This window comes from Copadichromis virginalis, linkage group LG12 (genome assembly GCF_057382275.1).
Source record: "Copadichromis virginalis isolate Kocher_CV1m ecotype Utaka linkage group LG12, C_Virginalis_male_GT1.1, whole genome shotgun sequence".
In the NCBI taxonomy this organism is placed as follows: domain Eukaryota; kingdom Metazoa; phylum Chordata; class Actinopteri; order Cichliformes; family Cichlidae; genus Copadichromis; species Copadichromis virginalis.
The window spans coordinates 21,334,004-21,359,834 of NC_140629.1; the positions used below are offsets into that span (position 1 = coordinate 21,334,004).

Sequence of the window (25,831 nt, forward strand, 5' to 3'; positions counted from 1 at the left end):
TACCGGTGAACCAGTCTGCTGGCGCCTAGAGAGACCTTCAGAAGTTCATTGCGTTAAGCTCATAATCTATACTTTTGGGGCCATAAAATCAAAAGTATGCTCACAGTTAAAATACAAACAAAAACACACTGACAATTCACCTTAACCCTAATTTTTATTTTATTTTAGCTACAGCAGTTGAAATGCTGATGAAACATTATGATTATTTTATAATAATTCTTCTACAGACATGTAAAATATTGAATTACTATCCATCCATCCATTCGCTTCCGCTTATCCTTTTCAGGGTCGCTGGGGGTGCTGGAGCCTATCCCAGCTGTCATAGGGCGAGAGGCGGGGTACACCCTGGACAGGTCGCCAGTCTGTCACAGGGCTCCAGTCTGTCACAATTGAATTACTAATTTTACAAAATCCTTATACGTCCTTTCTTTCAGACACTTAAGGAAACATTGATTGAAATTAAAGAAAAAAATAATTTCCTCTTCGATTTCTGTTTCAAGAGGCCTTATATCAGAGAGAAATATGGCACTCACATAAACCTAAAATTAAACCTTCGTGGTGGTAAATCCAAAACCTTCAGGTGGATAGAAAGATATTTAAATGATGCTTAAAAATAATTGCACAAGCAAAATGTATTTGAAGTTTTAAATGTCACTAAAAACTGATGTCACTCACCTTCACATTCCCCTTAGCTTGGCTTTAGCCTTTATTGACATTACAGTTACAGTACAATACAGTGCTTACTGTAATACCTGTGTTTGACACTGACAAATGAATCACATTAGTCAACAAAACAGCCCAAGTAAAGCTATTCCTTCTACAGCAAAGAAACATGTTTGAAACAGCATGACTGCAGTCATTTGTTGCTGGGAAGCGTAAAATCCTGTAGAAAAACAGTTCATAGCACTGCTAACTTCTACACACACACACACACACACACACACACACACTATTTACAGTGCCCAATGATCTGTTAATACTTTGTTATTAAACAAATATAAGGCAAATATAATAGCAATTTTAACCCACATTTCATCCATTTTCTTCAGTCTTGAGCAATGTCTTCATCACCACCTTATCATAACATTTTTGTCTTTTATTTTGAAAAGCACATCATAAATAATAAATTATAACTCATTTTCTACCATGGCCATGTTTCTCAAAATGATTTTACATATTGCACATTCGTAATGTAGAGACAGATAAATGGGTTCAAACTGTTCAAACTGTTCCAAGAGAGGTTGCTGTACCCTGACTTTAGTCCCAAGTATGAATTTAGGAGAGCTTTCTCCAAAGCAGCATTATACAAATATTTTCACAGTTAGTAGTACAAACAACAAACCAGTTTCTTCTGTAGGCTGTAGTTAGACGTAGCCCTCTCTTTCCAACCATCAACTGATTTAATCGCTCAGCTGTCTATTAAGGGTTCCTGTAAATAAAGTAAAGTAGCAAAGTTAGGTTAAATAATCTGTATGGATTTCTCAGTAAAAAGGTTCTACCAGGACAGGGCTCCCTGTCCTGGTCGTTGTGTCCTTGGGCAAGACACTTTACCCTACCGCCTACTGGTGTTGGCCAGAGGGGCCGATGGCGTGATATGACAGCCTCGCTTCTGTCAGTCTGCCCCAGGGCAGCTGTGGCTACAACTGTAGCTTGCCTCCACCAGTGTGTGAATGTGAGAGTGAATGACTAATGGAATTGTAAAGTGCTTTGGGTGCCTTGAAAAGCGCTATATAAATCCAATCCATTATTATTATTATTATTATTAAAAACAGAACGATCACGACTTACACTTTGTTGGTACAGTCCATTCCATTGGTTGCGGCGTTTTAGTGCATGTGGTTGACAAGCAGCTATACAGAGCATCAAACAAACTCCAAGGAGACACACACTGAAGTCCAACAGATGTTGCACTGCCACACTCTGTTCCTCCTTTAGAAGTAGGAAATAAATGAGGGTACAAAACAAATCTCTGAATTGTGGCTAAATCAGCTATGCTGTTCAAGTGCAACATACCGTACCTGTGTTAACATGACTGTAAGAGTGGTATCATCCTTGAAGTTCAGACTGTAGCAGGTTGGTGATAATGTAGGCAGCTGGTTACTTGCCTCCACATAGAAGGATGAAATATTTTTCTCTGACTCAGGGCACTCTGGAGGACGACTTTATTAAAATACATAACATTTATGAGTTTTCTGACTTTTTAGGTCACTGAGGAAAAGTTGTAGTTACACTGTAATTAAGTTAAGAAACATGTTCTTTACAGAACATGATAAACTTACACACTTGTTGGCAGGAGGTCACTTGGGGCACTTATAGTGAGGCAGGTGTAGCTACCATTGTCAGATAGAAACTCTAGTGTCAAATTAACATTTTCATTGCCTGGGGAGTAAAAATTTACAATCAGAATGTAAGGTGATAAAGACTTTCACATAATATCACACCCATAGCACTCCATGGCAAAACTAACCTCCAATAAGCAGCTGACTGGCTCTCAAGGTTGTATGTAGACTGAGATCTCTCAGCGAGACACTCGGAGAGCTGGAAGTCACAAGAGCAAGAGGAACCTTGAGATGTAAATGGGTGACAGAAGAAGGACTCTTTGCTGAGTTAACTGAGGTCTTTCTGTCCTCTTCCTGCTTGATAAGAGGTGATTGGACTGAGGAATTAAGCTCATTTGCTTTCACACATAGGTGGAATGTTGATAAGGAGGACAACACACGGTTCCAGTCCTATGAGAATAGTAAAGTGCACAAATTACACACAGATACAATCAGGGCACAGAATGTGTGGGTATATTCAGTCACAGCCTGCACAGCATCATATTTCCTATGCACACCAGCACCAATTATCTATTTAGAGAAGGCATGGAGGAAAATTAGCTCAGTTTACTAAGGAAACCTACTATACTCATTCCCAGCTCCATATTGTTATCTTTGGACTGATCTAAAGTTTCTTTGCATGAGTCACTGCTCTAAAAAAAAAAATCCATATTTGTCTGACATCAGGCCTTGATTCATTCTCAATCTGAACCCAGTCATTTTAACTCCCCTATCTTTAAGGTACATTTCTTCTGATTAATCTGATTAATTGCTCCTCTGTATAGAATATTTGAGCCTCAAAAAGAACCAAGAGTAGAAAAAAAAATTGATACAGAGAGCTTAGAGCAGTCTGCAACCTAGGTTTTGACACAGGTTGATTGCACGTAAATATTTGAAACTTCAGCCATGTTTATTGTGCATCCACTACTCTAATATATAGATAACAGAAAAGAGCAAAAACCCAAAATTGCTATAGTTAAAATCACTCCTCACCTTTGTTATATCAGGGTTAGGCAGAGTGTGAGTGTTGCTGTAAAAACTAAGGCAGATGAATGAAATAGCCAGAGTTAGCAAACACAGGAAAAATGTAGTCCCTGGAGGATTCTGTGACACATAATCTCTAAGATTAGTCAGCGGCTGCCAGAAACCCATCATCAGGCTCCACAAAAAGCAGAGATGTGGCGAGCTGTAAACAGAAGAGACAAATTTCACATAACTTAAGTAATGTACCTTTTCATTATTATTAGGCAAGTTCAATACATCTGTTCTTCATAGAGGAAGACAATTTCAGTAGGAAACAAATGGAAGAGAGCCTGGAGAAATAGAAGTATGCAAAGGAATGAAAGTCAGTAGAAGAAGAGAGAGTATGTGTGTGAATGAGAAGTAGACAGGTGGAGTGAAAGTGAAGCTGCAAGGAGCAGGGGTAGTGAAGGTGGACCTGTGTAAATAGATGGGGTCAACCATTCTAAACAACAAACATTGCAAAAGACAGGTGAAGAAGAGAGCACATAGAGACGGCAGGATGGAGTCAGGTTTTAGGGGTGATTTGTAACAGTAGGATAGCAGCAATAGCAGAAAGAGAAGGTTTACAAGATGCTAATGAGAAATGCTATAACTTTGGTTTGGAGACAGTGCCGCTAACAAAAAGTCAAAATTGTAGGGGGCAGAGTTACTCAGAGTGACCACAGGGACAATTCATGGATTCATATATACATGCAGGGGCAGGGGTGTGACAGAGGAGGATGCTCGGGTCAGAGTAATATGAGGCAGATTGGAAGTCCTAAAAGGAGAAAGAAGTCTGTTCAAACCCACTCCAAAATGCTTTTAGCAGAGGTGGGTGCCTATGTCCCACATTTTAGCCAGTGTTGCCCTCTTGGCTGTTTGACCTTTACTCTCCAGAATAATCTCTGTTCAGACTTTGGCACTGGGAGACCAGAAAGTTTATCTCCACTCACCTAACATCTAAATGTAATCTTCCTTGTTGGGAACAGAAAGCCAATCTTGGTCCAACAGACAGGCACCCTGTAGTGCAGTGATACAGATAGTGTACATAAATAGATATAATCATAAATATATACACAAAAACTTTGGCATGAACACACATGCTCTGTATTGCACATACATGGAGACATCGTGTATGAAGCAGTTAAACTTTTCTAATGAAAAATCTTTGCATGGATCACCTAGTTATGTTCATAGTGAGCTGTAGAAAATCTGTAACTTTTATTGTGGAAATACTATATAGCTACTGCTTAACAAAACAGGATATTCGGCATGTCTTTTCTCGAGCGGACCTCGTTTTCAACATAACCACATTTAGTTTGAGCAAAGCTGAAAGCACGTACTCTCTGTCACGTGACTGTAGACAGTTAAACGCTTACTTATAAAAAAAAAAAAGAAGACATCTATGTAGTAATTACATTAAATCAATACTCTACGCAACAGGAGACGTACAACTAGTCTAACAACCAGCTCTACTGGCAAAGATTACCGCTCTTATGACGCTAACTAGCTAGCTTTCTGAAATATAACGTCATACCTCGAGCTCGTATGCTTGTTCACGTCTCCGCGCTTGGTAAAATACACCGGAATAGTTTCTTAAAGACAAGTAAACAAAAGTTCGACATTTAAGAAGGAAGTTCAGCAGTTAAATAGTGACACGACACCGCTGTCACTTTACGACAATACACTGCTATGACGACAACAAGGACCAGATCACATGACTTTAAATGGGTTTTTTTTAAACGGGGGAAAAGCAAGGACACAGCAACAGTAGATATCATTATTGTTATCTGTTAGGTATTTTAGTACCATGGTAGCATTTACTGGATATTGTTTTATAGTGACATTATGCAGGAAAACTCTGTCATTCAATAAGGCCCCTTTGTTTTAGTTATTTTTCTCTTTGACCCAAGAATTGATGTGTGAGAATCACAGGCTGGTACAAGGTTGAAATACCACAGAGATCACTCCCTCAGCTACATTAGTTTCTTAATCTTTTAGACGCCTGTTGAAGGCCAAATGGTTTGTTTCAGATTTCACTAATGAAAGAACTCTTCGTTTTGTGCCTTGAAAATATGTCGCTGAGATAATCACAATTGTAGCTGAACTGATACACTACACAAAGGATGCTTCTTCACCCAAGGGCAGGAAGACGCTCCCTTATCTTGGTCTGTACTGGTTTAAACTGATAATCTGCTGTCTCATGAATTTTACCCTCTATATAAACTGTTGTACTTGTGAATAAAGTTGAGTCAATTTGGGAAGACAACCTGAAGCAGTCTCTGTTTTCTTGTTCTCCCAAGCTGCTCCCGAGCTCGTACTAACACGCTGAATGGCATGCTTGAATATTACTTGAGAATATATTTGACTGTGTTACAGACTAAGGGACATTCTCTGCTGATAGACGTCCACGCCTCGAAGGAAGTCGATCCACGGATTAGGCCTTGGAAACCGTTTCCTTCATTATCTTTATTCTTATTTTGAGCATTAGAATATATATATATATATATATATATACACATATATACACATTGGGTGAATGTGCAGTAGTAGCAGCAAGCAGGTGAATTCTGTACATTAATAAGAATAGACATCTGACTATTTTGGACATCTGACTATTTTACAGGATAGACAATATAAACATATTTAAATTTAAAGGAATTTGAAATGTACATTGTTCCTTGGTTTAGTGTCTGGAAGAGAGTCCTGTCTCAGTCAATTATAGATGATGTGAGATGATGTGAGCGGGCGGGTGTGTGTGTTTAGGGCACGGATGGCTTGGGGATAGAAGCTCCTCTTGAGTCTCTCTGTCCTTGCCCGGAAGATGCGGAACCTTCTACCAGATTGTAGAAGTTGGAACAGTTTGTTGCCAGGATGGGACGGGTCCTTCAGTATCTGCGCTGCTCTAGTCCGGCATCTCCTGGTGTAGGTGTCCTGAAGCGGGGGGAGAGCAATCCTGCAGCAGCGTTCTGCTGTACGGATCACTCTCTGGAGAGCTTTTTGGTCCTTCACACAGCTGTTCCCAAACCACGATGTCATGTTCTGTGTGAGGATGCTCTCCACAGCGCCTGTATAGAAAATCCTGAGGATCTTTGGAGAGACCCTGAACTTCCTCAGTTGTCGTAGGTGATACAGGCGCTGCCTAGCCTTTTTGGTCTGGGCCTGAATGTGGGCAGCCCATGTCAGGTCTGAGGAGATGTGAACACCAAGATACTTGAAGGACTGCACCCTCTCCACTGGAGCTCCATTGATGATAATGGGCTGATGATAATATATCCAGAATATTCAGTGGTAGCAATACCAAATTTGTTTCAGCAGAAAGTCTGAGGCAGCTTCAGCCAAATGTTGAATCAAATTCATTCTGCTGGAGTTGTATTGTGTCATGGTCTGTGGGAGCAGACTGTGTGAAGTGTGAATTTGGAGTTCTATTTGCATGGTCTCTTATATATGAACACAACTTTACACCCCATACATATTGGACTAATATGCCATATTGTTTGATTTGATACCTATGGGTATTATAATGCTATTTAAAGAAATTCAACCTTGTATATCACCTGTTTCTCTCCCCAATCCTGTGGATTCACACATAGGAAGAGTCTGTCTACAAACCATAGTAAAGGTAATAAGAATCTTTGTGCTTTGTTCCAGAGAGAATCTCTGTTTGTTCCATACGTGATTTCTTATTGGAAGTCCTTTGTCAGTGACATTACTTGGAAAAGAGTATGGACAATTCCTAATAAGCATCTTGTACCCAATAAAGTAAAAGAAGTTTCATTCAAAATACTTCATAAATATTATCCTGCTAATCATTATATGACAAAGTTCAAAAGGGACATAAATCTGAACTGTGGATTTTGTGGAAGTCAACCTGAGACTGTGCAGCACCTCTTCTGGATCTGTTCACATGCTAGAACGTCTTGGAAAGACTTCAGTAAATTCATTACTGGACAGCTCTACAAGGACTTTACTCTGAAATTGGAAAATGTTGTATTTTGTTTCTTTTGACGGCAAAAAAGATGTATACTTTATAATAAACTTGTTAGTTACCTTAGCTAAATTTTATTTCCACAAATGCAAATACATTAGCCAAAAGCCTAATTTTAAACACTACTATAATGATACTCTGTCTTACATGAAATTGATTAGTATTAGTGGATCACACAGGAGGTGATCAGGGAAGTAAAAACATGTGAGGAAACAGCCAACTAGATGAACATATTGATGCCACAGGGAAGTCTAAACTAAGCACATAGAATATGGAAACAAGACTTTCAAAATAAACAGGAAACATGACAGGACGCAGACATGACACAACTTGACAACATGAACCACACAGACATGAAACAAGACAGATTAGACACACTAACCAACAAGGGAGACTTAACAGAGGTGATGACACAAAGGAATCTAAATAATCAAAAGAATATAACTAGATGGACTTAACCATAAACAATGAATAACAATATACAAGGAAACTCAGATCCAAACTAATAACAGCCACAACAAGAACTTAACATACCTTCAATATACCTAAGAAAAGAAATAGAGGAATAAACTCGAAGTGCTGGGTCAGAGAACCAGCTACTGACATAGTGGTAACTCATTGAAGTGTTATTGAGTATTCATAACCAGCCACTTTGCGGATACAGTGAGTAAAAGCATTGGGTGAACTGTTGTATGTCCTGTTGCTCCTTCTCTTGAAGCAACTGCTGATTTTGGAGCAGTGTTTCATTAAGAGTTATTTGGAGCATTTTGTATTTTTCCTCCATGTCTTCAAGCTTGCATACCATTTCTTCCTCTTTTATGTCCTGCTGTTCTTTCTCGTGAACAAACTCTTTATTTCTCTGCAGTGTTTTATCGAGCCTTATTTGCAGCACACTGCCTTTTCCCTCCATGTCTTTAAGCTTGGAGTCCATTTCTTTCTGTTTTGTGTCATGCTGCTTGTTCTCTTGAAGAAACTGTTGATTTTTGTGCAGTGTTTTATTATGCTTTACATGCAGCGCTCTGTATTTTTCCTCCATGCCTTGGAGTTTGCACTGCATGTCTCTCAGGTCTGTGTCCTGCTGTTCTTTCTCTTGAAGGGTCTATTTTTTCCAGAGCTTCATCAAGCTTTACTTTGAGCTCCTGATTCACTTTGACCATTTTTTCCTGTTTTATCACACACGCACGCGCACGCACGCACGCGTGCACACACACACGCCTTTTAAAAAGAAGTGATCGCTCTGTTGTTTATTTAAAAAGTTATTTACAAAAAAATCTAAACTTCAGAAAATACTGAATAACTCAAAAATGATTTATCCCAGGATTAAAACATTTGCAACAAGTGTTACAGAAAATGTTCATCAGCATAAAAGTAAGTAATAATACTTGGTGATTTCTCCACAGAAAGGTGCATATTTATTGGGTTTATTATAATGATTTTCACATATTTTGCATGAGAAAGAGAAATGCAAAAAAAAATAAATCTAATTTTCTGTCTTCTTATTCAAATAGAGGTACATTATTAATCTCTGTACCACTTAAAGATTTTTGTGAGAAGCAGTGATGCCATTTCCCTTTGTCAAACATCATAGAGCTGGAACTACTGATGCCAGTTAAGGAGTCCAGGTGACTTTTATAGGCTTGAAACGCCATACATCAGGCTGACCCATGTGTAGCAGGTCTTTGTAGGGGGAAGCGCTCCACTGGAAGGGTGGCACTTGGTCCCAGGTTGGACCACTCACTGCCACCATGCCGTACTCTCGAAACATCTCGTAGGAGGTCAGCTGCAAAGAATCACACACAATGGCTCAAACTCAGTGGACATCTCTTTTAAACTCATTTTTACTTACGGCAAACCAAAAAAAAAATCTTCAGGGTGCATGATGGGTAAAAGGGTTAGGGCAAAGGGAGATGTGAAAATGAAAACCTTCATGTCTGTTCCTCCGTGTGGTCTCTGCTTTAAGGCGCCAAATGGATATGTTCCATTAGCTGGGTTCAGGTCTGACCGCGCTGAGATCGCATTCTCTCCGTTCTCAGGTGGATCACAGCCGTCACACTTTGAGAGTGGATCTTCCTTAAAGTTATTATACCTGAGGAGGAACAGTGTATCTCATGAATTAAGAGACCTTTTTCTCCCTAACTACAACATCTATCAGAGATTGTTTGTTTTGGGAATACAAATCTGCTACACACAGACCGTACCTCATCAGGCGGACCATCGAGTCCACATCTGTAACATCTGTCTGGTTTCTCTGGAAAATCTGAGCCCGAGGATTCTGGTCCAGAGAGAACCACGGGCCAAACTTCTCAACCAACTCATTGCAGCCACTCTTATTAAATATTTCCACATAGTACCTTCAGAAAGAATTTGGAAGTATGGACAAAAGAAAAGACACATGCATAATCTAAAGTACAGATTAACATTTACCTTAATGTTTGCACACCAAATACTTACGGTATGTTGTAACTAGCCCAGTATCCTTTCTTCAGCAGTTCCTGAGTTTTATCAGCGTAAATGGCGAGTCCTCTGCAGCATTGGAAAAAATAAAATGCTTGTTTTAAGGTCAGATCTGATAGGGTTATATATTGTCAATAGAAACACTGAATAAATGATCTATTTTGATCCAAGTTCGGGTGCTGTGACTTACGGAATCTGCTCCAGCACGACAAAGAGCCCTTCTGTGATGTCAGTCTTCCCTGGAGTGAAGAGGTTGTAGTTGACAATCATCCACTGGTTGTTGTAACTGCAAAGCAAAGTTAAAAGTGGCCTTCTTTTCACTAATACGCACAACACGGACAAAACAAAATGTTACATAATCTGGTCTTCAGTGAGGATTATCAACACAAGCTAAAAAGCAGAACAGTCTGGAGCCTTGTCAGCAGATCAAACAGTTTCTATTTGATGATTAAAACTAACTCACGTTCCACTGTTGTACTTCGTGAAGATTTCTGCCCAGTCCTTGCCAGTAGCAGCGAGCCGATTTGCAACAATGTTTCTCAGCCACTCCATGACTGTTCCAGTGGGCTGAACATATTTCCAGAGAGCAGGGTTGCTGTTGCCAATGGTGGTTTCCAAAGTAACCTACAGACAGAAAAAGAAAGAAAAAAAATAAAAGCAGTAAGATAATCTCAGCTTTCCCTTTTTAAAAAAAAAAAAAAATCATATTCTGTTATATAATGTCAAGTATAAAGAGATCTTACCAAGCCGCTGCTTAGGATGTAAAAGTCATCCCCAGAGAAGATGGATCCAGGGTAGGATGAGAATGCCTGAGTTCTTCCAGGAAGAACATAGTTGTCTGAAAAACATGAGAGCACGTGCTGAAGTCACACTATCAACTAGTCCCTAAAATAATTACATCAAAAATGGTGCTAGGGTACTTTTGGGGTTTTAAACGTGCATTAAAGAATTCAAAAGTCAAGCATTTAAGGACATATCTAATTGTTTTGCCATTATATAAAAAAATTGGGACCATTGTTTTTGTATTGTAAATCTGAAAAGTAGAGTGAGCAGGTATCTAGAAACAGCAACAGCTAAACTGGAAAAATCTATGTCCAAATCATCTAACCTTTGCCTCTCTAACTTTGTTGTCACTCAACCTGATCTGTCCCTCTGATGTGCTCATTTCTAATCTCGTCTCTCCTGATCAATCCCAATGAATCTCATCACCAATCAGGAGGCACACTTGCGTCAATTAATTACCTAGAGGAGAAACTTTAAAGGCAAAAATGTATTTCTTCATTATGCGCAGCATGGCCTGGTAGGTGTTCCAGGTGTCATGTGACACCAGCAGTTCCTTATTGTTAGGCAGAAGCTTAATCAGTGCAGAGCAGGAGCCAGAGCCAATGGGTCGGGTTTGACTGGATTTATTCAGAGCCGATTCCAGGTCCTCAAGGTCTCCGCCCATTTGGAAAAGTCTGTTTGGGCAACAGCAAGTGAAAGTTTAAAATCTCAGCAAAAGAGGGTAAAACATGTTTGAATGATTCAGAAAAGGAGATAACTACTTACAGGAAGCCAAATGGGTTGAGAGAGAATGACCCTATTGGCAAAGACAGCTGATCATTGTAGCTGTCCTCCAAACCTTTGAGCTGCAGCAATGTCAGACGCACCTGATGAAGAAACAGATAGCACAAAGTCTGATTTCTGGCCTTTAAAAAAGCTTGTCATGTAAGGGATTTTTTTCAGTCCTGCTCATTGTACCTGGTACCAGTAGGGTGAGTTTGGATTATTCTCTATTTGGTCCTGAATCCACTGCATGTTGGTTATGATGAAAGACTTAAGGCGCTCGCAGTAGGCAGATTCATACATCAAGGGTTCGCAGTAACCCATTAGAGTGTTCATCCAGTGTTTATAGATCAGCTAAAAAACACCAGCATACCTAGTCATTAGAATAATTAAACCAAAAATATTTTAACGTCTGACCAAATGAGGGTTAGACTGACCGGAGACGTTGCTGCAGCCTCAACTGCACCTGCAGCGTAAGCCTGGATGCTGTCGTTGTACCGACTGCTGCTAGTCACCTCCAAGAAAGACCAGCTGAAAGAGGGAGCATAAAAATGTAAAACGATCTCCAGAAGAAAAAAAAAATAGATTTATGAAGTTTACAGCACTGTGCAAAAACCTTGAGCCACCCCCCATTTGTTTACATTTTGCTAGGAAAATAGGTGGTGCAGTGCTCTACTGAATTATGTGCAAGCAAGGTTATGAATACAAGTCAAAAGCAAAGTCTGTGTAAATCTAATCAGACTGAAAGTCAAGTTTTGGTATGACCATCTTAATTTGCCAGCACAGTCTGAACTTTCTTAAACTAACTTTCGTGTAATTTCTTTAAGTAGGTTCAGGAATAGTTCTCCAGGCTTAATACTATTAATACTTCAATACTGAGTGTTTTTCTATCCAGGTATGACTTTATGGCATTGGCAGTGTGTTTGGGATCATTGTCAAGCTGAAAAATGAAGCAGCTGTCAATCACATGCTTTTCAGATACTATTATACGGTGGATTAAAATGTGAATGCACTGTTCTACATACAGAGCTATTTTGTTATATTTTGTAACTTTGTAAGAGATTGCATTTATATGTATTATTACTATTATCATTATTATTCATGTTATTGTTATTTAATCTATTATATTATTTCATTTAGTTGATTACTGTTCTTACTGTCTTGGAGCAACTGTGACCACTCTGGGATTAATAAAATATTCTGATTCCGATTGATCAATTTTAACAAGATCTCCAGCACCACTGGCTAAAACGCAGCTCCAAAAAAAAAAAAAAAAACGACAGGGCGTCCACCATGTTTTACAGAAGGCTGTAGATACTGGTTCTACCTCTTGCCTGACCTCCTCCATACATGGTGCTATTTGAACCAGAAGTTTCAAAATTAAATTTATCACTCCATCAGACCTGTTGTCACTGATCTTCAGTCCACTTCTTGTGTAATCTGGGGACCTCAGTGGCTCACCCTTTTCTTTACAGAGAAGACAGATTTCTTTATGACCTGCCAGTTTCCTCACTTTTCATAGTTTCCACAGGCCACACACTATGGATGCTGTATTATCTTTTCTATTTTTTTTGTTTTTGCAACTAAAGAAATGGGTGCAAAGGATGTGTTCTTGTAACAGGCTGCTAGTAACAAAGTGCCTAAAGATACAAAATATTATCTCCCCTCCCAAACAGAACAAACAAAAACCCAGCCAATGTCCAAAGAAAAACTTTTAAAGACCTCCAGAAGATTTCTCAGTGTGTCATGGGTGCCACTTCTGCTAATTTGGGTTCCTCAAAACAAAACCACAAGGATTAAATGTTGCTCAACAAGTCAACATTTACGAAAAAACAAGGAAAACAATTTAGACCATTGACACTGCCGAACACCATTCTGTTACAGCTTCATAGGGGATGATTGTTTACGTTCTTTATGAACTCAAATATTTTAATATGTATAATTTCTCATTTTTTCTTAAATTCTTGAACTAGTCTGAGAGAATCTGGATCGGTTTGGCTGTAAAACTAGTAAAACACTGTGTGTGGAACTGCAAATTATACACTAAACAAGTGGTGGGGAACTCCAGGCCTCAAGGGCCGTGTCCTGCAGGTTTTAGACGTGTCCTTTAGCCAACACCGATGATTTAAATGGCTAAATGACCTACTCAACATGTCTTGAGGTTCTCCAGAGGCCTGGTAATGCACTAATCATTTGCTTCAGGCGTGCTGACCCAAGGTGATATCTAAAACATGCAGGACACCGGACCTTGAGCTCTTCACCCTTGCATTAAACGATTAACCGAATAATTGAAACAATATCAGGAGTCAACGCTGCAACACGCTTTTCTTACTTTCTGTAAGAAACTGCAGCACTGACCCAGCTTGACCATTCACCAACGACCTATTTCAAGCACAAACCGCACAGACAAACCGAGCCTTTAGAGGCAAATAGTTTACATTTTAGACCAAGAACAGCCTCTAAACACTCACCCTGACGTTTCAATATCATCAGTGAAATTCGCCCAAGCCACAAAATCCTCCTGATATCCCTCTATGACAGACAGCTGTCCGGTTTGCTTGTCGATCACAGCCGTTCGTATTTCTGCTCGAACGGCCGTAAACATACAAAACAAAAGCAAAAACATCTTTAAAAGATCTAAAACCTCCTCTGTAAAACTTCTAACACGGTCAGCTCCGTTCCGCCTGCACGCCATGTTTACATGAACAAATCATGTGACTTCGATGGGCCAAGTCACCTGACTACCGCCGGGACTTTCAAAATAAAAGACGCCGCCCGACATCCCGCATCATAAGTTCATCAGTAGTTCAGTCACTGTCACAAACGAGACATGAGACAAAAAGTAACATGTACGCAGCTTTTATACATATATAAAAACCAGTCGTCAGGTACATCAGATCTCTTGGACATTTCATTCTGTACAAAATACTAGTTAATCCATAGAAAACTGGACCTGCTTTTAAATTCATTATAAACTTCTGCAGATATTCGGGTCCATGTTTTATTCAGTCCATTTTACACAGAGCGTTGGGGTCAGGATTTGTGTGGAGGCTGCAGATGTCAGTCTTCCACACCACCTTCAGTTTCCATTGTCTCCAAAATTCCTTCCATAACTTCCGCTTTTCGCTGCTTTTTGGCAGTGACTGAGGAGGAATAAAACAAAACAAAACAAAAAAAAGAATAAATGGCAAACCTACTTTTTATTTAATTGTGTCCTGTTAACAAGGATTTGGTGGATTTACCATGAAAATGTTCAGCTGTTTTTCGCCTCAATGCCTCCACAGTTTCCTCTGCGTCAGCCCACTCCAGCACAAGACGTCTCCCGTACAGATGGGTGCTGTGGCATAGCGCCGCAAACGCTTTCTACATAGAAAGAGAGGAACACAACTGCTAATCAGTGTGACAGCCAAAATCCCTCTAAAATAAATATTGCCACACTTTACTAATTTGAGTCACTTGAGCTAAGACTGATGCTTAAAAATGTTGGCTGGATCTCCTTTTTAACAATATGCTACAAGATCAGTTTTAAGGCCAATAATTGGTAATGAAAACCAGAAATTAGTTAAATACATGCTTATCCCTGAATGTTGGTGAAAATGGTTGAAAGCACGGTATGTGCTAATATTCAGATGGCTGCTCTTCTCAAAACACTCGTTCGATTACTTCTTTTGATTAAATTTATTCAAACTGTGATCATCAAATTAGATTTTTGAAATTGAAATTATATTATCTCTCTTGGATATGTCAGCTTCCGGCTTGAAATTGTTTCTAAACTTCCTATTAGCAGAAAATCTGTAACACAAAAATCTATTTTAATATTTTTAAAGCACATTAAAATATCCCACCTTGAGTATTTTAAAAAAAGTTCTTTATATGCTGTTGAAAGTACTGTATGTCACAGACCTTGGATCATTTCCTCTATTGTTGCCCTTCAATGTTAAATAATAAAATACATTTGGCGATGGAGACACCCACAGACCGACATGTAGCCAAATGATGAGGCCTACAAATCTACATGCTATAATATTCTGAGTAGCTGATGAAATGTATATTTTCTTCGTTTCATGAATCACTCACAAACCTTAGCATCTTGTTTGGTGAGGAAATCAACAAAGCCAAAACCTCGATGACTTCCTGAACCAGCCGCTTTCTTTGGAAGACGGACAGTCTTTAGCTCCCCAAATGTACTGAGAAGATGAAATACAAGGAGGAAATGTGAGTATTAATTTAGCTCTTCCAACAGCGTAAATAATAATAAAAAACGATAGCTGTGTACGTGTTACCAGAAAAGCTCCCTGATTTCCCTGACAGATGCTTGGAAAGGAACATTGCGCACAAGGATCTTGGATCCCGTCTGCTTCTTGTCAGCTTGTTTCTTCTTCCGTGTCACCACAGCTGTCCTGCACATGGGAAAAAAATGAATGAGTGGTGACAAGACGAGCGATGTCTTCATGCTACCACAAATTCTAAACATAAACATGTCAGCTGAAATGTTTAGGAGCATATTCTTGTAAGTAAATAGACATAAGTGGGGAAAAAGAAAACCTTTCTGATTCACATCTGACCTTGTGGCTCTCTCTGAAACCTTCAGCTCTAACTGGTGATCATCCACCTTACAGTGCTGAAGGAGGGTTTAAGGAGAGAGAAGACATTAGCCAAAAACCTGCTTGTGGAGAAAAGCTGCGAGAGTGTTGCTGAGGAGGTGTGGATGGTACCTGTAGCTGCCTCAGGGCCTTCTGAGCTGCTTCTGCCGTCTGATACTGGACAAAACCGTAACCCATTGACAACAGTTTGCCTAGAAGACAGAACAATAAGCATGAGAACAGTGATTACGCAGAGAAAAGCAGATGTTTAGCACAATATTAACAGCGTGCTTGTCTGTGATTAAACTTCAGATGGTTCTGAAGTCTCGTCCTCCCAGATCTGGACCAGGGCATCACTGAGCTCCTGGAAAGTCCAAGGTGCAACCTGTCATCTTCAGATGGACTGAAAAGTGTCCCAGAGGTTTTCTATTGGATTTAATTCAGGCAAGCATGGGGGCCATCAATGATATCAATTCCTTCATTCTCTAGGAACTGCCTGCATACTATTGCCACATGAGGTTGGTCATTATCGTGCACCAGGAGGAACCCAGGACCCCCTGCACCGGTGTAGGGTCTGACAGCAGGTCCAAGCATTTCATAATGTTACCTATGGCAGTGATCTGTGCCTCCCTCCATGGATCTGCCTCACCAGACCATCACTGACCCATCAACAAAGTGGTTATGCTGAACAATCTTACAGCAGCATAACTTACCACTGAGTCTACAAAAATACTTTTCTTAACCAAAACATAATTTGTGGTTGAATAGTGAGCACTCCATTTGTATTATCAGTTAATAAGCACATGCCGGCACTTGTTCTGAAAGGAAATATTTGAAACCCTTCTCGGTACCTGTTTTATCTTTTTTCTTGGATATCGTGCAGGATTTGACTTTGCCACATTTGCAGAATGTCTGAAATGAACAAATAAAAACCATGACCATCAGCCAGTGATTAAACAGTTAATAATAATAGTATTTATTAATGTACCCACCTCCAATAGTTTCTCCTCTGTCGTGTTGAAATTAAGATTCTTAATGAAAAGCGTAGAACCTGGAAGAGCTTCCTCCTCCTCCTCTTCATCATCTTCTTCCTCATTTTCTATCTTCTTCTCCTCTTTCTCGGCTGCCTTCTTCTCTAATACTTAGTTAAACAGAGCAATGGTGGATTCTGATTATACATATCATACCCTTCAAGTCTGGAAAATACTGCTCTCTCTTAAAGAGACTGCCCGGCTGTGTTTTGAGAGAGTTTACCTGGTTCTGGTTTGGCTACAAACACCCCGACAGGCGCCCACTCCAAATACAGCGGGACATGATGGAACTGGATTAGGAATGAATTTGATCCAATAAGAAGTCTTCAGTATCCAGCAGTCAAAACATACTATATGCAGGTGAAAGGTTGCACACACCTTACTGTAAGCCATTCTTGTGAAGGCTCGTTTCGCTTCAGTCGACTCCAGAAACTCAACGATTGCAGTGAGTCCTGAAGGTGGCAGCAGCACACGGCCCAAAGAACCATAAGGTGAGAAGAGCTCCTCAAGCTCTGACGCCTGCACTCCAGCTGGAAGGTTCTTCACCAGGATCACTGTGTTGCTCCTTGCTGCTGCCGCCTGTAGACGAAGGGACGCAAGCCGTGGACTTTTCATTCAAATTTTCATTCACGCATTTGGATCAAGAGCACTGAGAAGTACATCAAGCATACCTGACTGAAGGAATCCAGGCTGACACTGTTATCCAGCAGAAACTGCCGCGTCTCCTGGACAATTTGTGTTTCCCCCAAAGCCATCCTCACTGCAACACTTCCCTTTGACTCCTGCAGGGGAGAGCAAGGACCATAGATACATGCAATAAATAAATAAAGAGGAAATGAAAAACACAAGTCTGTAAAAAGAGGATTTTTTTTTTGGATTGAGATGATGTTATTACTGTGCCATTAGCCTAAAGCATTTGAAAATGTGGTTACCAAACTATAACAGTCATAATAAACCAAATTGGTTTCAGCGAGAAACTGACCTGAGCAGTGGGCTATTGCTGCGGTATAGACTGTGTGGGACAAATCCATAATATCAAAAAGAAGATCCTATTATCACCAACACTAGGTCAGTATGCTATACATTACACAGAGCAGGTTGTTGGGACTTTTTCAAATCCTTATGAAATCTCTATGGAATAATAAACTAATCATAAACAAATCAGTTAACCAGGTATATGTCAGAGAGCTGGAATTACTTCTGTTTTTCACGTATTTGGTATCCAGTCAAACATTTTTCAAAGTTTTAGTCAATTAACAGATATTTATAAATAACCATACAGTCAATTCTGGAGGTAAAAAGTGGTCTGTCTAAATGGTTTGGATGTACTCTTACCTACCCAACAGGTAGTTCAATCTAACAGCTACTAAAAAAAAGTGAGACCCTTTGCTCAACCGAGTGGTCTTGTCTGTGTCTTGTCTGTGAAATCTACTGCCAGCTAGCTTTTCCTGCAGGGGTGGGGTTACAAGGGTCTTTAATTCTCCATGTACATTGAACTTCTGCAGGACTCAAAGTTTGATGGAATAATATTCAAGAGGTTAACCTTTTCTCTAAGAGAAAATATTTCAAATCTCTGTAAAACTGTTTATCTTAGGTTCAGCAACTGAATTTCAAGACTCTGGCTTCTGTTCCTTTAAAGAAAGATGGATTTTCTGACTCTTGCTACCTCCTTATAGAGAATGGATAACAATGATGACACAGCTGGCTGCCTGTGAGACTAATAAAAATTCATGAACACATTCTTAAATGGGACCCATTTATTAGGTGGCCGTCTGCAGTTTAAATAACTTTTACCAAGTTAATGTAATATAAGGTTGAAAGAGGCATTTAATAATTAGTTGTGCTGAACTCCCTTTTCCCTTATATATTATTATTATTATTTCTTCTCTTGTATTATATTTTTATAATTTGTTAAAAATTGTAATAAATTGTTCAAGTAAAAAAAAAAAAAGGAGGAGGAAAAGAGGCAGACAGGAGCGTAAATGCAGGTGAACTAGATGTAAAGTCACTCACGTGGTCCAGGACTTGGCTTTTGGTGGTGTTGTATTTTTCAGCAATAGCATCTGCCACTGCACTTGTACCCAGAAACAAGGTGTTCCAGTTGTGTGAACTAGAAAGAAACCGAGAATTCAAGTGTAAGCTTAAAAAAATATCAGCATGAAAAACAGAGAAACAGACGGTCACTTTGATCCCGATTACCTGGAACTTAAAGCTTTAGTTTTAGCATCTTTTTGCCGTTTGTAAGATGAGGAGCCAGGACCGCCAGCATCAGAGTCACTCTTTTCTTTCTTCACAGTGGAGGGAAGCAGGTGAAGCATCCTGCCCTAGAGGTGTAAGAAAGTTTTCAAACAGCTGAATTTAATGAACTGCACTTTGAATCCAGCCATGAGGTGTAGAGTGATGAAGAAGTTCTGACAAAAACACCTGAAAAATGTGTCCGTCCAGCTGAGCGAGCGCTGTCACGGCGTTCTCTGGTATCATGTAGGTTACAAAGGCAAACCCTTTAGGTCTCTTGGTTAGCGTGTCAATTGGGAACAGCACATCAGATAAAGGACCTGTAGAGATTTTATAACCATGAAACACTTGGGACAAGAGCGCATTTCTTTCTACAGACGTGTAATCAATGTAACTCACCGTGTTTGCTAAACAGATCTTTGATGTCCTCCTCTGTGCAGGTGTAAGGAAGGTTTCTGATGAAGAGTCGGCCCGACTCTGAAACATCTTCCTCCTCCTCGTCCTCCTTGAGCTTCCTGCTAAAGTTTCTGTCAGTTTCTTTCTCTTTTCCATCTCTTATGTTCTTTCCCGCTAAAGCATCCACGCGAAACACTTCAATGTAACGCCCTCCTGAAAACACAAGGACAAAGTCTAGGCTTCATCAGCTAGTAGAGAATGAGAAATACATCTATAAATGTCTTTGTTTCCCCAACTGAATGGTGGCTTCAAATGTTTTCGCTCATATTTTGTGCAGAGTTTTTACACCCTGTAACATCTCATTCATAGTAACACAGCCAAATACTATGAACAGAAATAAGTCCTAATAATTTCACCTATATAATCCTTGTTTTTCTTCAAGGCCTTTTCCACCTCTTCCTCAGAGTGCAAGTCCACGTATACGTAACCTAAAAAACAACAGCACACTGTTAAGATGCATCTGCCTGTATACAGTTCATACAGACCTGTAGTGCTGTGAAAAAGTAATTGCCCTCATCCTGAATTATTGTTTTTGCATATTTGTCACACTCGAGATCATCAAAATATGTAAAATTTTGCAGAAAGACAAGCAAACACACAAAAGTGGGAAAAGGTTATTCAAACCTACCTGAATGTCCCCCAAACCCAATAACCGTTTGTGCCACCATTGGCAGCAAGAACTGCAATTAGCCATTTGTGATATCTGACACAAGTCTCTCATATCACTCAAACTCAGTCACACTTTTTTTTGAGCCATTTAGAGGTAGACCAGTGTGTTTTGGATCATTGTCCTGCTGCATAACCCAAGTCCACTGGAGCTTCAGGGCATGAACTGTTGGCCAGAAGTTCTCCCTTAGGATTTTCAGAGTGGAGAATTCATGGCTCTATCAACTACAGCAGGTTGTCCTGAAGCAGCAAAGACGCTCTAGACCATCACACTACCACCACCGTGTTTGATCATTGGTATGATGTTCTCTTTATAGAATGCTGTGTTAGTTTTATGTTAGATGTAACGAGACTCAAACCTTCCACAAAGTTCAGCTTTTGTGTTGTCACAGAATATGTTCCCAAAGGTCTTGGGGATCATCAAGAAATATTTTGGCAGATGTCAGACGAGCCTTTGGGTTCTTTTTGGTCAGCAGTGGTTTTCTCCTTGGACTCTACTATGTATGCCATTTTCTTAGTGTTGAATCATGAACTTTGACCTTAACTGAGACAAGTCAGGCCTGCAGTTCTGTAGATGTTGTTCTAGGCTCTTTTGTGACCTCCTGGATGACCAATCAATGTGCTCTTGGAAGTCATTTAGGAAGGCCGGCCACTCCCAGGAAGTTTCTCACTGTTGCATGTTTTCTCCATTTGAGGATAATGGCTCTCACTGGGTTTCACTGGAGTCCCACAGTATTAGAAATGGCTTGGTAACTTGCAGACTGATTGATGTCTGTGTTTTTTAATCTCTTTCTTTAGATTCAGTAATCAGGTCTGTGTGTGACTGCTATCAGCTTTTTAAAAAAAGGTGAATAATTCATGGTTTAAGAAGGGGAGAATAAAAATTTCACTTAGGACCAGGAAGGTTTGTATGGGCTCTTTCCCTTAAAAAAAATTAAATCATTATTTAAAAACGGCATTTTGTATTTATTTGGATTCTCTTTAGCTAATATTAAAATGAATTTGATGATTTGAAACATGCAAATGTGACAAATATACAAAAAAAAATAAAAAAATAAATCATGAAGTGGGCAATTATATTTTCTCAAGCCACTGAATACAGCATATGTGGGTGACTGCTGCAAAATGAGAAACTTTAAATACTTTTACTATCACACCTGTTCTATTTCCGCTTTCGTTCTTCCCAATCCGGACTGCTGCAGGCTTCAGTGGAGTCATAAATTCTCTAATTTGTTTCTAGTGGTGTTACAGGAAACAATGTTAGCGTCACAGATTCAGAGTGATACAGTGAACATTTCAGTGCCGACACTGAGAAGTTTCTTGTTCGCTCACCTCTTTAACATTGAACGGGACTCCTCTCAGCTTCACTGTGAACTCTGTTGTTGCCTCCGTCTGTAGTAAATACACAGGGGTTGGTGTGAATCACTACAAACTAGTAACAATGACAGAATGTAAAAATTTAAAACAGCTTCTGATAGAGGAGTCACCTCCTGCTTGGCAGGTTTCTTCACTTTACTCTGGTCCTTTTCCTCAGAGGTCACTGAAGACTTGACCTTTGAGATGTTTTCCCTGTCTCCACTCTCGTAGTCACTGTCTGTGTGCTGTAAAGGACCATCATCATCCTCTTCTTCCTCCTCCTCCGTGTCTGCTGTTTGTGCCACCTTTGACCGCAGGTAGTCCATATCTGATAAGCCAGACTTCAGTGCTTCTTTAGTGGCATCTGGAATCAACAGCATAGCAAACAATTAACAATAATTCACTGAACCTGGATGAATATTTTCTAATATAGTTTAATCTGATTTTCTGTGTGTACTTTAGAACAATATTTCTCTGATATAAATTTCAGTATTTGATGTTGATGTAACCCCAAAATTAAAACACAACCACTACCAACCTTCATCCTCACTCTCATCATTTTCTTCTTCCTCATCCTCTTTGTCTTCTTCTGACTGGTCTGAGTCAAAGTTGAGGTAATCATCTGAAGCAGGTTTCTTCTTGCTTTGAGTCGTCTTCTTCTTCTTGTCGGGATCGGGTGCTTCCTGTGCAGTGTCGTTTGCCCAGGTCGGAGCTTGGCTTCGATTCTGATGCACTGACAGAAACTCCTTGAATTCTGCTTCCTCTTCCAGCTGAAATGAGATATGAGCCGATGTCCAAATATTAAGTGTTACATCATACAAAAACTGATGAGTTAGGCAAAAAATTTTTTAAAAAATTGTACTCTCACAGGCCACTTCATTGGGTACACCTGTTCAACTGCTAATTTACCCACATATCTAATCAGCAAATCAGTGAGGCACTGGTCAGTGTACTGGTAATCTTAACCATAACCTGCTGAACGTCAGACTGAGCATCTTAATAAAGAGGAACGGTGATTTAAGTGATTTTGAACATGACATGGCTGTTGGTGCCAGATGGGCAGGTCTGAGCATTTTTCCCAAAGCTTGCACCCATCTCCCGACCAACATCTCAATTTAAGAGCAGATAAATTTTAAAGTTTATAATTTACTTACATCTCCCAGAATACTGCTGGATTCCTTTTTCTGCTTCTTCTTCTAAAATTCAAACACACACACACACACACACACACACACACACACACACACACACACACACACACACACACACAATTGTATTAAAAACACAAATTCTATGAAATCATACTTATATTATTCTCTGGTAAGGCAGCAAAAAATTATGATATACAGAGGGAAGAATGAATTATAAAGATATATGGTAAGTTTTATATACAAGTACGACCTCTGTAATTACAGAGTGTCAGTTTACAAATACTGTTATTTCCCGTCCACAGGTGTTTCCTACCTTTTTGCCATCAGTGTCGGCCGGAGCAGAGGGTTTGCCCTGCCCTGAGCTCTGAGTGTGTTTACTCCAGGCTCTTGCCTTACTGGGGTCTCCAAACGCTTTACACATCTCCACCTAGAATAAAGGACAGGTAAACCATCAAGCATGCGCGTGTTCCCTCTCGAGGCACAGACTGTGTGCGGCTGAGGCCATACCGTCACTCTGGATGTGTCCACGAAGCTCTTATTGAAATGCTTCAGGGCCTTGTTTGCATCCTCCTCGGATTTAAAACCCACAAAGCCGAACTTACGGAACTTGCCGTCTTTGGTAAATTTCAGCGAGCAGTCTGTCAAAGTGCCAAAGGCAGCAAACATCGACCTGAATCTGTCCTCCTTCATCTGCACAGAGAACAGTGAAATTTAGCTGGGCTCAAATTAAAGGCTGCTCTCGCTTTGTGTTCACATGCGAGCGGGCTGTTTACTTACCCCATTAGGGAGGTTTTTAACGATGAGTCTCGACATCACGACAGAAGGTGTAATTCCACTGTTAACGCGTAAAACGGCTTTATATAACTTGTCAACAAAAACAGCGTGGACAAGAACCTCTAGCTCGCCATCTTGAGTGGGAGGGGCTTCTTCTTCTTCGGCCGATAGTAACCGTATCAGTGAATAAACGCCACCCTGTGGTCGGGAATGGTTACTGCGTATATAATCAAACAATATTTAACTGGGTGTTCTAATAATCATATCAAAAACACATAAAAAAAACTGATGTTATATATAATATGAAAACATGTAACTATAACAGCTGTTCAAGTATTACTAAAATATGACAAGTTAACATCTGGAAAACGAATTAATTGTGACTGAAAGGTGTGTCGCTGGCTTTCTTGAAGTGTACACTGCAGGTCTTCATGTGTTTTCTGTTGTTGTTGCTTTTGCAAAACCTTTCATTGATACTACTATGCATCGCTGAGCATTGTTTTTCCATTTTTTTCTTTTCGGCTTCCAGTTCAGTTATTTGGTACTTTATTTCATTATAAAATTCTTGGAGTTTTTGATTTTTCCTCTGGAGAATAAGTTTTTCTTCTTTCTGTTGTATGTCCTGTTGCTCCTTCTCTTGAAGCAACTCTTGATTTTGGAGCAGTGTTTCATTCAGAGTTATTTGGAGCATTTTGTATTTTTCCTCCATGTCTTCAAGTTTGCATTGCATTTCTTCCTCTTTTATGTCCTGCTGTTCTTTCTCTTGAACAAACGCTTTACTTATCTGCAGTGTTTTATCGAGCCTTATTTGCAGCACTCTGCATTTTTCTTCCATGTCTTCAAGCTTGGAGTCCATTTCTTTCTGTTTTATGTCCAGTTGCTTCTTCTCTTGGAGCAACTGTTGATTTTTGTGCAGTTTTTTTTTTTATTATGCTTTACATGCAGCGCTCTGTATTTTTCTTCCATGCCTTGGAGTTTGCACTGCATGTCTCTTGGCTCGATGTCCTGCTGTTCTCTCTCTTGGAGGATCTCTTTATTTTTTTCCAGAGCTTCATCAAGCCTTACTTGCAAGTCTTCGTTGTGTTTCTTGATGTTATGAAGCTTGCAAACCATTTCTTTATGTTGTATGTTGCTTTTTCTTACATTGTACTGTGAGTTGCAGTCATGCATACTGCAGCCCAACTGTGGTGTTCCTGCTGAAGGAAACGGTTTCCAAGGCCTAATCCGTGGATCGACTTCCTTCGAGGCGTGGACGTCTATCAGCAGAGAATGTACCTTCACCTATCAGCAGAGAATGTCCCTTAGTCTGTAACACAGTCAAATATATTCTCAAGTAATATTCAAGCATGCCATTCAGCGTGTTAGTACGAGCTCGGGAGCAGCTTGGGAGAACAAGAAAACAGAGACTGCTTCAGGTTGTCTTCCCAAATTGACTCAACTTTATTCATAAGTACAACAGTTTATATAGAGGGTAAAATTCATGAGACAGCAGATTATCAGTTTAAACCAGTACAGACCAAGATAAGGGAGCGTCTTCCTGCCCTTGGGTGAAGAAGCATCCTTTGTGTAGTTTATTAGTTCAGCTACAATTGTGATTATCTCAGCGACATATTTTCAAGGCACAAAACGAAGAGTTCTTTCATTAGTGAAATCTGAAACAAACCATTTGGCCTTCAACAGGCGTCTAAAAGATTAAGAAACTAATGTAGCTGAGGGAGTGATCTCTGTGGTATTTCAACCTTGTACCAGCCTGTGATTCTCACACATCAATTCTTGGGTCAAAGAGAAAAATAACTAAAACAAAGGGGCCTTATTGAATGACAGAGTTTTCCTGCATAATGTCACTATAAAACAATATCCAGTAAATGCTACCATGGTACTAAAATACCTAACACCTGCAGCTAGAAAAACTACCTTAAGCTCCAAACACAGTCTATTAACTGTATTTGAAGCTGGCTTAAAGGCGGCAGGGTGGAGAGTGTGTGGAGAACAGAAAGAAGGGAGGTTCAACCAGGGCCTGCAGCTTACACATGCCTTGCAGGTTAATCTGGCTGTGTATGGTCTTTGCTTCCTGCTGAGATGACGACTTGCTGTTTAAAATCAGTAGCTTATTGTTTAAAACAAAAGAAAAAAAAACTTGGCTGCCTACATTTTTCTGCTAAGCGAAGCGTATCATCTAAATCAGGAGTTAGTTGGATTGCTAAGCAGCTGGAGCTGGTTGGATCTTTGGGGCTGAATTTTCATGCTCTTCACACACATTATATTTCCTTCA

The 25,831-nt window shown here is 39.8% G+C and overlaps 3 protein-coding genes across 3 annotated transcripts; all 3 read right to left on the bottom strand.

Moving 5' to 3' along the window:
* Window positions 1-631: 631 nt before the first annotated feature.
* On the bottom strand, window positions 632-5,020 carry LOC146696945 (transmembrane protein 248). Its single transcript, XM_085475326.1, has 8 exons — window positions 4,858-5,020; window positions 4,274-4,340; window positions 3,312-3,504; window positions 2,468-2,729; window positions 2,280-2,379; window positions 2,019-2,160; window positions 1,789-1,929; window positions 632-1,429 (listed from the first exon to the last, which is right to left on the bottom strand). The coding sequence occupies exons 3-8, from the start codon at window positions 3,471-3,473 to the stop codon at window positions 1,409-1,411; spliced, it is 828 nt and encodes a 275-aa protein (XP_085331452.1). The 5' UTR covers window positions 3,474-3,504; window positions 4,274-4,340; window positions 4,858-5,020; the 3' UTR covers window positions 632-1,408.
* Window positions 5,021-8,537: 3,517 nt separating this feature from the next.
* Window positions 8,538-14,025, bottom strand: plbd2 (phospholipase B domain containing 2). The gene is made up of 12 exons (XM_085475328.1): window positions 13,779-14,025; window positions 11,745-11,838; window positions 11,503-11,661; window positions 11,311-11,411; window positions 11,005-11,219; window positions 10,506-10,600; window positions 10,226-10,386; window positions 9,953-10,048; window positions 9,760-9,831; window positions 9,507-9,659; window positions 9,232-9,394; window positions 8,538-9,088 (listed from the first exon to the last, which is right to left on the bottom strand). The coding sequence occupies exons 1-12, from the start codon at window positions 14,000-14,002 to the stop codon at window positions 8,918-8,920; spliced, it is 1,704 nt and encodes a 567-aa protein (XP_085331454.1). The 5' UTR covers window positions 14,003-14,025; the 3' UTR covers window positions 8,538-8,917.
* A 125-nt stretch (window positions 14,026-14,150) lies between these two features.
* On the bottom strand, window positions 14,151-24,746 carry rbm19 (RNA binding motif protein 19). The gene is made up of 24 exons (XM_085475327.1): window positions 23,563-24,746; window positions 23,293-23,475; window positions 23,099-23,212; window positions 22,789-22,830; window positions 22,173-22,404; window positions 21,766-21,998; window positions 21,611-21,670; window positions 21,436-21,514; window positions 19,969-20,040; window positions 19,556-19,765; window positions 19,346-19,476; window positions 19,121-19,245; window positions 18,935-19,031; window positions 17,593-17,703; window positions 17,300-17,500; window positions 17,145-17,211; window positions 16,883-17,031; window positions 16,742-16,802; window positions 16,023-16,102; window positions 15,873-15,928; window positions 15,591-15,707; window positions 15,389-15,494; window positions 14,550-14,670; window positions 14,151-14,450 (listed from the first exon to the last, which is right to left on the bottom strand). The coding sequence occupies exons 1-24, from the start codon at window positions 23,596-23,598 to the stop codon at window positions 14,368-14,370; spliced, it is 2,766 nt and encodes a 921-aa protein (XP_085331453.1). The 5' UTR covers window positions 23,599-24,746; the 3' UTR covers window positions 14,151-14,367.
* Window positions 24,747-25,831: the final 1,085 nt, after the last annotated feature.

Excerpts from the sequence above, each read along its gene's own strand:
- plbd2 (XM_085475328.1), bottom strand. The coding sequence starts at position 14,002 with ATGGCGTGCAGGCGGAACGGAGCTGACCGTGTTAGAAGTTTTACAGAG. Across the intron at positions 11,839-13,778 it reads GATGATATTGAAACGTCAGG|CTGGTCTTTCTTGGAGGTGA; the intron begins GTGAGTGTTTAG and ends TCCCTCTTTCAG. Across the intron at positions 9,832-9,952 it reads GTCGTGCTGGAGCAGATTCC|AGGACTCGCCATTTACGCTG; the intron begins GTAAGTCACAGC and ends CCAATGCTGCAG.
- LOC146696945 (XM_085475326.1), bottom strand. The coding sequence starts at position 3,473 with ATGATGGGTTTCTGGCAGCCGCTGACTAATCTTAGAGATTATGTGTCA. Across the intron at positions 2,161-2,279 it reads GACCTCCTGCCAACAAGTGT|TCGTCCTCCAGAGTGCCCTG; the intron begins GTAAGTTTATCA and ends ATTTTAATAAAG. Across the intron at positions 1,930-2,018 it reads TTACAGTCATGTTAACACAG|GAGGAACAGAGTGTGGCAGT; the intron begins GTACGGTATGTT and ends CTACTTCTAAAG.
- rbm19 (XM_085475327.1), bottom strand. The coding sequence starts at position 23,598 with ATGTCGAGACTCATCGTTAAAAACCTCCCTAATGGG. Across the intron at positions 21,999-22,172 it reads TGATGAGAGTGAGGATGAAG|ATGCCACTAAAGAAGCACTG; the intron begins GTTGGTAGTGGT and ends TGTTGATTCCAG. Across the intron at positions 19,246-19,345 it reads TGGACGGACACATTTTTCAG|GGCAGGATGCTTCACCTGCT; the intron begins GTGTTTTTGTCA and ends TTACACCTCTAG.